This window comes from Garra rufa, chromosome 23 (assembly GCF_049309525.1).
Source record: "Garra rufa chromosome 23, GarRuf1.0, whole genome shotgun sequence".
NCBI classification, from domain to species: domain Eukaryota; kingdom Metazoa; phylum Chordata; class Actinopteri; order Cypriniformes; family Cyprinidae; genus Garra; species Garra rufa.
The window spans coordinates 34,839,514-34,854,669 of NC_133383.1; the positions used below are offsets into that span (position 1 = coordinate 34,839,514).

A 15,156-nucleotide genomic window follows, 5' to 3' on the forward strand; every position below is an offset into this window, starting at 1 on the left:
ATTAATTGTGTAAATACTGATTTCATTTGATTGGCTTATTCTGTTGTTTAATTTAGACATTTTCAAAAGTTTAAAAATATAATTTAAAAAAATGACATAAAAGATGATACCCCTGTAAATCACTTTAACGAGTCAAATATCACCTTGTAATGGGAAGGGAAATTTTTGTGCTCCTAAAAGGTGCTCCTAAAATTTTGACTGTGCTCCTAAAAAGAAAAGCAAGCGTAGAGCCCTGAAGTATAGCTGTTTAGGATCAATCAGTTGAGGACTCACTGTTGTTAGAGTTGCCATTGTTGAAAGAGCCAGGGGCGGTGGGGTTTCCATCCTTGTCCTTCTCCTGGTTCTCACAGTCCATGTTTAATGACCTGTGTGGACAGACATTGTTTACACACAAACCTCAATTTCTCTGAACTAGGATTAGGGTTGGGTATTGAGCACCGGTTCCATTTTAGAACCGGTTTAAAATTGATAATACACATGCATTTCGATTTCGCTTAACGATTCCTGCGTTCGCATTTTTATGTGATCAGCATATCCCCATAAACAGCGTTTTTTGTTGTGAGTGAACGTAAACAGGTGAGAAAGAAAATGTGTAACAGTATTTTTAGATCTGTGTTCGGTGTTATAAATGTTCCGCCTGTCATTAACGTTAATCAAAGAACAAAAGAAAATAATGAACTGACTGAATATCTTTTATAAATTTAATGAGGATTAATCTATATTTTATTTTTTAAAAAAAAAGAAACTATGCAGTGTTTTTAAACTTCTGATTTTAATTTCTGTACCTGACATTTGTTCAGTTTTATTTATGGATTTGTTTGTTTGTTCCCCATTTTATTTTTGTCTTTAACAATTTAATGTTTGAAATTTATATTAGTCTAGCCGTTTTTTTTCTGTGCTATTTTTTTGCAAAACCATAGGCAAAAGACAATATGTTGGACTTTTTAATGTTGTTTTTTTTTTGTTTTTTGTTTTTTTAATTGGAATCGGACACAACTAGGATGCAGGAGTTTTATGCCCGAAATTATTGGTTTTGATAAGCCACAAACAGCATATTTAAAGAATTAGTTCATCTCCAGAATGAAAATGTCCTGATAATTTATTCCCCCACATCATCCAAAATGTTAATGTCTTTCTTCAGTCAAAAAGAAATTAAGGTTTTTCAAGGAAAACATTGAAGGATTTTTCTCAATATAGTGGACTTCATTGGGGCTTAGGAACAATGGTCTTTTTTAGCAAAACAATGTGTCATTTTCTAAAAATAATAAAAATTGATATACTTTAACCACAAATGGTTGTCTTGCATTAGCTTGACTTGATTTAGGTGGAAGTATCGACCCAATGTTTACAAAGCAAATGTGCAAAGAAAGTCAAACACCCTTTACAAAAAAGGTAAAACAACAATGTGGGACATTTTTGAAGTTGGAGGAGAAAATAAAACGGACCGTCAACCCCTTCATCCCCATTGAAGTCCACTATATGGAGAAAACTCTGGAAAGTTTCTCAAAAACCTTAATTTCTTTTCAACTGAAGAAAGAAAGACATGAACATCTTGACAAGGGGATGAGTAAATTATAAGGACATTTTGAATTTTGGAAGTGAACCAAGTTTTTAATTTGAGGAAAAATTAAAGATTGCAATGGACGGAAGTCCAGTCTTTTAATATTCCACACCGTTTTAACCACATCTAAATATTCAAAGTCCGTGAGTATTAGTTTTGTCCACTTCAAATCTGGAAAGACAAATGCTGAATTAGCTAAACAATCAACTACAAAATCCATAAAAGTATGACACACTGCAAATTACACTTCTATACTTTAAAGATTAATTTTGTAACAAAAACAGAAATAAAGCACATGTAGAAAAACAACCACGTTCACTTATTTATTCACCAGATATTTGCGTAAAGTCCCAGGGTTTAAGAGTAAAGATGTTTTTCTGCTGACCCAGGCTAGCACCAAATTTTTTAACTGTCACGCCAACATTTTCATTAGCTGCCTCACATAAGTGAAATAAAAAAGAAAAATGATATATTTCTTTTTATGTACCAATAAAAAATATATTAAGACTTCCTAACAGTGTTGAAAGATGTATCTTATACTCATCAAAACTGTATTTATAACGTGATCACAATACATTTTTCATATCAGTCAATATCGATTAATATGATGAATTTCAAATCTTTCTTTCAAGTTTAAAGGCAGTTTTTTCTCTTAAGTGGATGTTGTAGACATCAGAATTATTAATTATGGTTGTAAACTACTCTTTATGGTCAGAACATGACAAATGCGTAACGTTTTTGAATTTTGTACACTTTTCCAGTCATTTTTCCTTAAAATAAATATCGTAGTAGAAAAATAATTTCTTGGTTTCTGCTTGTTCTCGTGAATGATATTGTTTCAAATCATGAAACAGGTTTGTGTATTTCTGACTTTGATGATGATGATGATGTACACTACCAGTCAAATGTTTTTGAATAGTATGATTTTAAATCTTTTTTTAAGTCTATTCTGCTCACCAAGCCTGCATTTATTTGAACAGTAACATTTTGAAAAAAAAATTACCATTTAAAATAACTGTTTCTATTTTTAAAAAAATTCTATTTAAAATGTAACTTACACCTGTAATTTCAAAGCTGATTTTTTTAGCATCATTACTCTAGTCACATGATCCTTCTAATATTCTGATTTGCTGCTCAAAAACAATTATTATTTTATTAATGTTAAAAACAGACAAGTTTCTTTGATGAATGGTGAGTTCCTGAAAGTTCAGAAGAACAGCATTTATCTGAAATCTTTTGTAACATTATAAACATCTTTATCATCACTTTCGATCAACTTGCTAAATAAAATTATTTCCCTCTAAAAAAAAAAGTTATACTGACTCCAAGGTTTTGAATGGTATGGTGTATAATGTTACAAAAGCTTTTTATTTCAGATCAAAGCTGATCTTTGGATCTTTCTATTCATCAAAGAATCCTGAAAAAATGTACTCAACTATTTTTAATATTGATAATAACAACAATAATATTACAAAAAGATTCTTGAAAAGATATTAGAATGATTTCTGAAGGATCCTGTGACACTAAAATAATGATGCTCAAAATTTAGATTTGATCAAAGGAATAAACTACATTTTAAAATACTTTCAAATAGAAAACAGTTAATTCACAACATTACTGTTTTTGGATCAAATGAAAGCAGGCTTGGTGAGCAGAAGAGAATTCTTAAAAAAAGAAGAAGAAATACTTTTGACTGGTAGCATATCCTCAGCACAGCTTGCAGTACAAGCTGCAATATTAATAATATTACATTTCTGTCTTTTAGAAATGCACAATTAACAGTAGCTTGAGTTGACAGTAATAATAGCTTGACTACGTAAATTTGAAAACTAAACATTACTGATAATTTTTTTATTTGTAACTTGAAATATTTAGTGACATTATGACGTTCAATTCAACAATGTTCAAAACATAATACCACATGATTATGTCCGTACATGTAAAACACGCACATGATCAATAAGTAACAAGATTTCTGGTCTGCGCTAGAAGAGTTGAGAGCTTACCTGAAGCTGCCATAGACGATGAGGAGGATGGAGATGAGGAAGGTTGACACCTGGCTGGAGTCGACAAGGGAGTACGCCCTGAAAAGACAAAAGGAAGTTTCCATTTATTGTGTCCCACAACAAAACAACAAGACGAAGGGTACCAGGCTGAATGTGTCCAACAACAGACACAAAGATCGTCACCCTGTACGACCCTTCCTGGTTCAAACTATTCACACACCCTTGTGAACTCAAGCTATCCGTTATTGATGCAAAGTGTGCAGGTGAAACATGAATCAAAGCTCAGTCTGGTCCAGTTGTTACCGAGACGTGTATGAGAAACGTCTCGAGTTACGGCATTCTCACCCTCCCCGAGCGTCTTTTGAGACCCGTGTTTTGTAAATAACAAGCTTTTACTGAAAGAGGTCAGGCTGTACGCTGAGGTGACTTTTAAAATATGATTACAGGGAACGAGCGACAGTTTGTTTGCTGGATAAATAATGTGCGGCTGCGAACAAAAGCGGACTTGATTGTGTGCATTTATGAAGTATGTATTAACAAGGAAAACCAGAGAGAGAATAACTAGGACGGAGTGCTGACCTTATCCTCAAACGACACTCTTTAATATGGACAACAAATGGTTTGAAAACTCATTAGCAAGCACATAGAAGCCTAACCTCAGCTCTATACGTAAAGATCCTGAAACACAAATTCGACACATTGGAAACATCTTGAAAAAAGTCATTTTATCATCTATGCAAATTGTATAACATCCAAGGTACTCATTTCTAGTAACTGTGTTAGTTTAAGTTTATTCTCAAATTGTTTTTTCAGAAAGTTTTGTAATGTTTTTCCTCTCCCCAAATTTGTCACTACTGTAACACAATAATATCTAATTAAATAAGAAGGGTTACATTGACATATTAACATTTTGCTTACATCTACCTTGTAGATAAGCGTTCAGAGGTAAATCAAGTACAACTTTCACAATTTTAAGTGTAATTTATGAGATCTGTTGTATTTTGAATCCAATTTTTCTTTGTAAAAGGCAAAAAGCTGATCATCATGATTACAAAATTAAGGATTCATTAGTTTGAATATTACACTGAACCAAACACTATCATAACATCTTAGCTGATGATTCAATATACTTTTTTGTAATGTTGTAAAATAATGTTTCTGTAGTGACCGCGTCACAATACAGAATTTTAACCCAGATACTAACATACTAAAATACAAAACATTTGCAACTGTACTACAATGTTGTTTATTTCCCTGCAAAAAAAGGATTGTGTGTTCACTTTTGTCACTACCGAAACAATGATGACCTGTTTCAGTTGTAACCAATACAGTACTGATCATTTTATAGGATAACACTAAAAAAAACCCCAAAGATGTCACTATTTGATTGACAATTTTAGATACTTTTGAAGCTAGCTCAAAAAAGCACATGGTTAGCTAGCACAGTTCTGAACAGTTGTAAACATATAAAAACTAAATGTTATGAAATAACTCTCAAAAGTGTTTAATTATAGAAAAAAGTTAAAGTTTCACACAGATTTTTTAAACTTTTGAACACATTTACTTATTGAACAATTTTTTTTTAAACGACCATGGAATAAAATGCAAAAATTATTTTAATATTTTCATGCGTTGTAATTTAGGGGCTAGGGTTCGAGAGCAGCCTCCCAATTGAAAGTGGATAGACCGATTAGATAGATAGAGAGACAGAGACAGAGACAGAGACAGAGAGAGAGAGAGAGAGAGAGAGAGAGAGAGAGAGAGAGAGAGAGAGAGAGAGAGAGAGAGAGAGAGAGAGAGATTTTGGGTCAGAAGTTTGCACCAATACTGTAGAATGGCCTACAGATCTCTATCACATTATTTGGTACCATTGAAATAAGCAATACTTAATTCTTATTGATATTACATGTTTTGTCTACTGGAGTTTAACATTTGACAGTAGTTGACTTGACAGAAGCAGTAGGTTGAGCTGGGATGCGGATATAAATTTATTGTCATTAACAAAAACAGTAACATCTGTTAAAAATTATAAACTCATTTTTACAGAATAAAATGTAAATATCCTGACTGGCCGAGTTATTATAAAGTAGGTTTATGTTATGAAAAACAGGAGACTAAAAACATTTAAGGGTCCAACTTTAGCAAAAGAGACTTTATAAAAATGGAAATTATCTTAAATGCAAGTTAAGTGTTTAAATGTTTCAAATTATTTTTTGTGAATATAAAATGTCAAAGTATGGGTGAAATAATGTCCCAAAGACATTAAGAGTAAAAATGAAACAACATACCTCTTCTGACATGCACTTAAAAGAACAATTCATCACACTAAATTTGATTACATTTTAATGATGGTCTGAAGGACAGTGGCAAAGATTGTGATGTAAAGATGTGAAAGGACAATTTATTAGTTTTTGGGGCTGCTCTGTGATCCTTTAATGTCATCTAATGAATCTGTAAGAACTATTGTTACACTATATGGCATTTTAGTGGGTGTCTTCTGTAAATCATGGTAGAAATGTATAAGTCTCATTTTATTTATTTTTTTGCCAATCAAACAGAACAGAACACATTCTTTAAAAAAAATAAAGCTGTATTAGACTTCTGTTTTGATGCTTGAAATCCCTTTTTATCTTTGACCCATAAAAACAAATGCACAAAATCTAGTGTAGCTCAAAGGAATAGTTCACCCAAAAATGAAAATTCTGTCATTAATTACTCACCCTCATGTCATGCCAAACATGAACCTTCATAACGTTAAACCACTGATGTCACATGGACTATTTTAGCAATGTCCTCACTACCTTTCTGGGCCTTGAACATGTCAGGTGTGTTGCCGTCTATTCAGGGTCAGAAAGCACTCGTATTTCATCAGAAACATATGATGAAGAGAAGGTCTTATGGGTTTGTAATGATACAAGTAATTAATGATAGAATTTTTGAGTGAACTAACTAATTAAACTCCATTAATCCCCTTTAATACATGTCTGCATATGGGTCAATGACGTGGCATGTCAATTCTGGTGTCCAAAGCATATTCATAATATTAAAAATGTATACATTTTTAAATGCATTTCATTAAATGACTCAACTTTCCCCTCTTTAATTACTCTTGTGAGAATTCATTATAAATAATTAATCTTTAAGGAACTATTGAGCTCAAAAGTCCCAAAACGTCATTCCGGGTAACTGTCCCGGCTTAAAATCTGAGTACAAAAATACAATAAAAATGTAAATAATAAAAATAAAAATATTTAAAATCTACTTGGGCATAATTGTATTGATGTTTTAAACGATACCTGCAAATATGGTTATAATACTGAGCTTAATTACATTTTAATGACAGAAAGACTTTTGTCCCCAAATTGTGATTTCTGTAATGTCATTCCTGGATAACAGACACCAATGACCATTTTAGACCATAATGCATTGTGGTATGTCATGTGACATAATATTATATCAAAAAGAAGACCCTGAAGGAGCACCAGAACAAGTGCAAAGGTGAGTAAGCGTCTCTTAAAATGTTGATATTTTGACCTTTTCGGTCACTGATGCACTTTGTAGCAATATCATGTGTCCTTTTGGATAACACTGACAAACTATTTATAATGTTTTTATATGAAAAAACTATCTATTTGATCTAAAAGATTACCTTAAAGCGATGATGGCTAAGTTGTAGTTTTCCATAGGTGGTTAAATTAGTGCCTGATTATAAAGAAAAATATTTGTTTTGTCATTCCTGGATAACAACATGTCATTCTTGGATAACAAAAAAACTCTGTTAGCCAGGACATGTCATCCGTTATCCTGAATGACATAGGCATAACAATCTAGTTTTTAATTAACATTTGTAAACTTTTAGGTATAGTTATTAAAGTTATATTATTAACATTAACATTATTTACATAATTGTATGTTTTTTGCCGTATTTTTGCTGTCATTCGTCTTGATTTCATATGATTCACATTTAATTATCATTGAATTGAACTTTTGTAATGTTAATGGTCAAATCATGAATAATGTAATCATTATTATTAATATATCCACATTTGGTAATACTTTATAATAACTACACGTTATTAATCATTATTTAAGCATCATTAAACAGTTAATTCATTAATAAATTTACGATTTAAAATGCAGCTATAAATTCTTAAAGGGATAGTTCACCCAAAAATGAAAATTTGATGTTTATCTGCTTACCCCCAATGCATCCAAGATGTAGGTTACTTTGTTTCCTCAGAATAACACAAACGAAGATTTTTAATGAAATCCGGTGCAGTCTGCCAGCCTTATCATGGATGTGGATGGGCACCAAACCTAAACAAAAACATGCACAGACAAATCCAAATTACACCCTGCGGCTTGTGATGACGCATTGATGTCTTAAGACACGAAACGATCGTTTTTTGCGAGAAACTGAACAGTATTTATATCATTTTTTACCTTTGATACACAGCCAGGTCCATTTGTCATGAGCACAAGTTTGACATCAGTCACGTCACATGAGCACGCGCTCTAGCGTAGAATACGCAAACGCCGGAAGGGGACATCAGTGAAAAGTCCCGGATGAGTTTGCGCAAGCAAACGTAATCTTTTAGCTTTAAATCAGTTTGAACAATCGGGATAAGCGCAATAATTACCATTTTGAATAGCCGCTATACCCACAGTCTGTGTGCACTGTGTAAAAAATGAGTGTCGTATACATGCGAAAGATCACTTCCGGCGTTTGCGTATTCTACAAAGAGCGCGTGCTCATGTGACGTGACTGATGCCAAACTCGTGCACAGGACAGATGGATGTTGCTGTGTATCAAAGGTAAAAAATGATATAAATACTGTTCAGTTTCTCACAAAAAACGATAATTTCGTGTCTTAGGACATCGATGTATCGTCACGAGCCGCAGGGTGTAATTTGGATTTGTCTGTGCATGTTTTTTGTTTACTTTTAAAGGTCTGGTGCCCATCCACGTCTATGATAAGGCTGGCAGACTGCACCGTTTTCGTTAAAAATCTTCGTTTGTGTTTTTCTGAAGAAACAAAGTCACCTATATCTTGGATGACCTGGGGGTAAGCAGATAAACATCAAATTTTCCTTTTTGGGTGAACTATCCCTTTAATGCTTGATTTATAAGCCTACCTACAAGTATGAAATTAAAGTATGGAAATACAATTATTAAACACATTATAGATATGCTTTTAAATCAAGAATAAAGCATTTATAGCTGTATTTATAAACTGCTTATTAATGTCTTTTAATGCTTTATAAATGATGAATTAACTGTTTACTAATGTTTAACTAATGATTAATAGCGTGCCGTTATTATAAAGTGTTACCCATTTTAAAACTTTTGTATAGCTTCTGGTGTTTTAAGGTCAATTCTGTTCTTCCAGATGCCTCTGTCTAATAAAGAGAGGCAGAGACGGTTCAGAGCCAGAATAAACACAGATGCAGAAGCTAGGGCTGAGTATCTTGGAAAAAAGAGAGCAAGGTATTAGGGTGATGATTCAGTGGAACAATAATGTGTCAGTAACAAGCAAACTTGAAATATTAATCAAAATAGGTTCACACTCATTTGTAATAAGCCTAAATGTTTTAGCGGTGTAATGTGTTATTACACATCATACACTATACCCCTGGCCATTGTTTATGAAGCATTATAATTTTACAGATTTACTGTAATATTTAGAAAATACGATTGTAATGAAATTGGTGTGATTACAACCTGCATCTAATACTCATTATTATTATTATTATTATTATTATTGTGTGTAGCTACTACAAATCAAGACCAGTTCCCAAAAAGCCTGTTGTACTTTTTTTAAATCATTAAAAACTGAGTTTTGCAACTGTCAAGTGTATCTTACTTAGTTTCAAATTTGAGTGTTGGAAAGAAAAATTATACTGATGATGGTTCTTATGGTAATCCTGAAAAATATTGCAGAATGTCATTCCGTCTAACAGTATGTCATTCTGGCTAACAATGACACGGGCAATTCATTTAACCCATATTTCTGTGTTAGATAACACAATTCAGCTTTTTGTTGAGTTAATGATAAAACAAGTCTTATTTACTTTATTGGAAAACATTTTTAAACATTTTCCAGTTTTTTTCTTTATTTGGTTCTGAATTTTGAATTAGCAGCAGCCCAAAATGAGCCTGTGCCTATATGAAATCCCAAATTGATTATATTAATTGTGATTAAAATGTAGTTTTCTGAGCACTAATTGTTTGTTGAGCTCCAAATATGGAGATAAGTACATTTGTATATGCCAACAATGATAGAAATGTAATTAATTTTAAAATTTATTACGTTACCCAGGAATGACATTTTCATGAGGAAAAAGATCTGATTCATCAAAAAAAATGGTTAATTACATTCTTGAAATGTGTAAATATCATTGCATTACATACACAACACTGTAATAAGTATAGAAAGTACTAACATTTAAATTTTTTGCCTGTTTTATTTTTTTCCACATTTGAAATCCTTATCCGTCATTCACCCATATACAAATAAATGGTAAATGTTTTGTGAACTGAAAGACCTTCTAACTGGATCATTGCGGCACAATGTTTCTCCTGTGTTCTGCATCAGTTTGTTGAGAATGTCAGCGCTGATTCATCTGGCTTTAAGCTAGTTTTAATCACTGAGACATTAGCTGTTTGTGGAGAACTGTGCGGCGAACCCGAACGCTTTTTACTGGATCTCACAGTGCTGTTTAATAGGGATGTAACGGTATCAAAACTTCACGGTACGGTAATACCTCGGTATGAATGTCACGGTACGGTATTTATTGAATCATTTACAGGAAAAACAAAACTAATGAAGAGACTCGAAAAAAGTGCCAGAAGTGTTTATTAAACAGTTTACATGAACACTGAACATATCAATGGCATACAAATTAGCCATCTATCTGTAATCTTTGAAACAGGAGCTTCAATTTTTCTATTTTAATAACAAAAAATTATTAAACCATGTAACCACGTTACTTTTTTTTCGCAGTACTTTAGCCTACTTTGTGTAGTAACGAAAACATTCATTTCAGTGGAAAAATAAGTCCAAAACTCTGTTTTAACATTTTGAACAATAGGGCTCCACAATCTTTTGCTTTTTTTTTTTTTTTAGAAATTCTTGTGTGTTTTTATTTTTCTGATAATCAAATGAAAGAATAGACATTTATTTTTAATCAAATGAAAAATAAACCCTTTTAATTTTTGGCAAACAAACAGGTTTACTGTTAAAATCAATACATGGAAGAAAAATTATATTCAGTTTAAAACGTTTAAATAATAATTGTAGTATTTTTGTTCTACAATTAAGTGGTTAATCTTGTTGTAATATTTATTTTTTATCATATATATTGTTTTATGTAAATTATTTAAATAGGAATATATACACACCTACATTATACTGTACAAAGTAATACAAGACTAATATTGTTCTGTTACATGTTAAACCGTACTTTTATTTTGACAGGTTGCCGTGAAGTTTCTGTGTGTATACCGTAGTATGATATGATGCTAGTTTTCTCAAATGAAACGGTAAAGGTGACACTCACAGCAGCTTTGGAGACTGAGTTATCTGTTCATGTGAGATACAAAGGCCAAAAATTAGCGGGAGCATCACGCGTGCTTCAGTATGAGTGTTGTAAAAAAAAAAAAAAAAAACGTGTCTTCTCCATTTATACAGACAGAGGCAAACGGAACATGCAGTATTCATATTAAAACGGTCTTTCTCCATTTCAGTTTTCACAGACACTAGTCCATATCGCGATTTGAATTAAGTGACAGACCAACTTTTGATTTATTAATCCAATAATCGACAAATTCCGTGGCATTTCGCGCTATAACGTTAGTTAATTCGGTTTTTATGAATGGAGTCCGCAATCCAGTCCGTGTTTTCGCGGAGGAGACATTGCAAACGCGTGACAGTGTAGAGACAGAAATGACATGCCTTCGTGTAAATAAGATAAATAACATAAGGCAATTTAGTTTGTTTAATAAATAGGGGTGGGACGATACAGGTAACTCACGATTCAATTCTGTGGCGATATGTGGCCCACGATATCGATAATATCGCGATTCACGATATCTACGATATTCAATATATTGGAAGAAATTTCATCAACGATATATCACGATATATGTGACTGAAAAAGAAAAAAATACCCATAATAAGGAAATCTTATGCATTTAGTAATGCCAACATTTCCAACACTGTGCAAAGAAATATGCATTTGCATAATAACTCACTGCCTCCTGGTCTTAAATGTAAACACTGTACAGCTAGACAGATAAAAGTGCCTGAACATTAAAAAACAACATGAACATTAACTAACATGTGTAAACCGTGATACTGAAACGTCAGTAGTAAGTTACTGTAAAGTGCTTTATGTTAACCTGGACAGTGGTCTCATCAATGCATATTCTTCTTGAGGAACACTAACGCCTGTTTCACACATACTCCGTCTGCAGTGCGTATGCAGTCCGTGTGCGATACGTATGCGATGCAGAAGCAGCACGGACTCGTTTTGCTTTCACACAGGACACGTTTGCAGTCCGTTCCTGATCCGCGGCTGTTTACCACAAACACACCATTTATCCGTTATTTTGATTTCAAATACAAACGTGCTTTTTCAGCATTGTGATACTCTTTTATCACAGTACACTAATACAATTCTAGATATATTCACATTTAAACTCAACGTATAATAAACAACGTATTATTCAATGCACTTGCACAGCAACCGCGTGCAGTGTGAACGCTCTAATCTGTTAACATGGGTGCGGAAAAAAATACTCAACGCATTAGCACTGCAGACGGAGTATGTGTGAAACAGGCGTAACTGATCAGCATGCTCAACTAGCGGGTGCGTCTTTGATTTGTTTTTCGTTATCTTCCGCCATTCTTCTCACTTCTCTTTTTTTCTGCGCTTCTTCTCTGATGTTGTAAGATAACTTGTGTTCTTCACTGGCCGCTGCTTCCGCCACTTTACGCCCATTTACTCGAACAGCGCCCCCCGCAAACAGAATGGTAGATATTGGGTAGTGACAGTGACACTGACGACGGGTAAATTAATCATTTGTGTTGTAATAAAATATCGATATTGGCCGTTAGTGTATCGATTATTTATTGCGACAGAGAGCACAACAATATATTGCAATATCGATTTTTTTTCCCACCCCTATTAATAAAAGAACAATGTATAGACCTGTTCTATAGGAAAGATAACCTTAAATGACTTCTATTGTGATCTGGCGCTATATCGAAAATAAAGTGAACTTGACGTTCAAGGGGGGCGGGCAACAGACCGCAAAGGATGACGGCCACACCTGGGCTGATGGGAAATGTGGTTCCCGCTACCTCCCGTTCGCTTCATTCGCCTGAGCAAACTTTTCTTAGAAGAACTATGGTTTTATCGAGTCATGCGACCACGGTAGTATCGAAAAAAATTGCTATTGCGGTACGACGGTATTTACAATACCGTTACATCCCTACTGTTTAATAATGGTCGCACGGTTGAGACCGGTCAGCGAGTAAACGCATTCGTCTAATCTTTTAGGCTGAGCTGATGGTCCGTGCAATGCAGTTCAAATGTGTAACCATGTTTTTTTTTTCCCCCACTTTCATCACTCGCAACAGAAAAAGCAGTGATTATCAGTTTGTCGAATTCTGGTAATATCAGTGTAACCTCTAAAATAATTTAGTCACACCAACAGGAATAAAAGTTGCAAAATGCGACCATTTAGTGGCAGTCTAGAGCCTTGCACATATCCAGATTGCAGAAAAGATGAAAAGTGAGGCGAAGATGACGAGGGGTGTTTGCGGACGCGGCTCAGAGACAGGCGTGAGGAATGTATCCAGGCCCTGGGAGGGCCGTCTGGCCCCCAAAACCCTATACAACTGCTCAACTGAGACCTGACTGCCACAATGCTTCAGAATCACAAGTGGCCACTGGGAAAGAAAACTGCACATGTAAGACCTAAATGTGGTTATTTAGCAATTTCCATTAAAACTGACTTTATTATCTCGAATTCCTGAGGTTAAATAGACTATTTACATAATTAGTAGTGTTTGCTAAGGCAAGCAAAGACTTGCATAAAGGAAAGGGCCTGACCAGAATATCATAGAGACTTGGGGGTGGCTCTTTCGACTTAGGTTAGTAAGGCACCACCCAGAAACACCCTAACAACTTAGAACGTACATAACGGCAATCAGATTTCAATCTGCAACATGTTTTTATTCTAGATTTCAACAATCTTAGGTGTTGACAACAACGCAACTGAAACATTCAAGGCCCAGAAAGGTAGTAAGGACAATGATAAAATAGTAACATCAGTGGTTCAACCATAATGTTATGAAGCTGCAAGACCACTTTGTGCTCACAGAAAACAAAAAACAATTTTTTACAACTTTATACAATGTGTTCTGAAGATGAACAAAAGTCTTACAGGTTTGGAATGACATAAGGGTGAGTAATTAATGGCAGAATTTAAATTTTTGGGTGAAATATCCCTTTAATTCATTATGTGGTAAATAAACATTTTAAAACCTGTTACAAGGAGCTGAAATATCGATGCAATATCACAGGACAGAGTGTGTCTTCAGATGTCCCTTAAGGGTGTGTCCTGGTAAAAGACGCTTGATGTGATTTACATGATTGTGTGTGTAACACACAAAGGCCTTTTGAACACAAGGGAGGTATGCACAACTTTGGAAAATCATGTCAATAACACATTTTGAGAGTTTGATTTCATTTTTTGATTTCAATTTCAGGACACTGTCGCCACTGTTCCGTTCGCTTAATCTAACAGCTGATCGTTGCAAATGACAGTCCCTGTAAATACACAAGAGGGTGCTGGGAAGCAGAACGCTGGCTTGTTGAGCACTTTTGCGAAAGCTGATTTAACTATACAATCACTACAGGCCCAAAATGCAAAAGGGATTGATGTTATAAAAAAACGACACAATCATCCTGTTCATTATCAAGCTTTGTGTTTCCTTCTTCAGCATCAGTGAATATTTTTACCCTTTGTAATAGTTGTGTACAAGTCCATCAGTTGTCCTCAGTGTGAAAAGATGGATCTTAAAATCATACAGTCATTGTTGTAAAGGGTTCATATGCAGACAAAGCTGGAAAACCAAAAAATGTGCAGGACCTGGAGGCTTTTTATGAAGAAAAATAAGCAGTTTAACTGCTCAGGACTAACAAATGACTCAAACAACCATCACAAAAAACAAAAAAAACAACAACAACAACAACAACACTTGATCATCCAGGTAACAACAAGGTTAAGGTTCACTTTTTCCACGCTTAATGGATGTGTTCAATAATGGCACAAAAGATTAGAATAGTTTATGTGAAACTATATGTTTTAACTGAGTAATCGGTTTTATTATTCTGATGATTAATTGAGTACTTGGATAATTATAATTGGCATTTTTGTAGAAAAAATAGACCTAAGTGAATAATAGCCTTTAAAATTACTTTAAATACATATAATAGCAACGAGGCAATATTAATTCGTTTAAATAAAGTATCAAAAGCAAATAATCATATGTTAGATTAATGTAAATTATGCATTGA

At 33.8% G+C, this 15,156-nt stretch overlaps 1 protein-coding gene across 1 annotated transcript in view; it reads right to left on the reverse strand.

The window, feature by feature from the left end:
- sppl3 (signal peptide peptidase 3) overlaps positions 1–15,156 on the reverse strand; it is a 49,196-nt gene that overhangs the window by 18,603 nt on the left and 15,437 nt on the right. Inside the window, exons 2-3 of the mRNA XM_073829580.1 lie at positions 3,568–3,645; positions 274–365 (exon numbers count right to left, since the gene is read on the reverse strand). Of these exons, the coding sequence (XP_073685681.1) occupies positions 274–365; positions 3,568–3,645 (170 nt within the window). The remainder of the gene's footprint in view (positions 1–273; positions 366–3,567; positions 3,646–15,156) is intronic.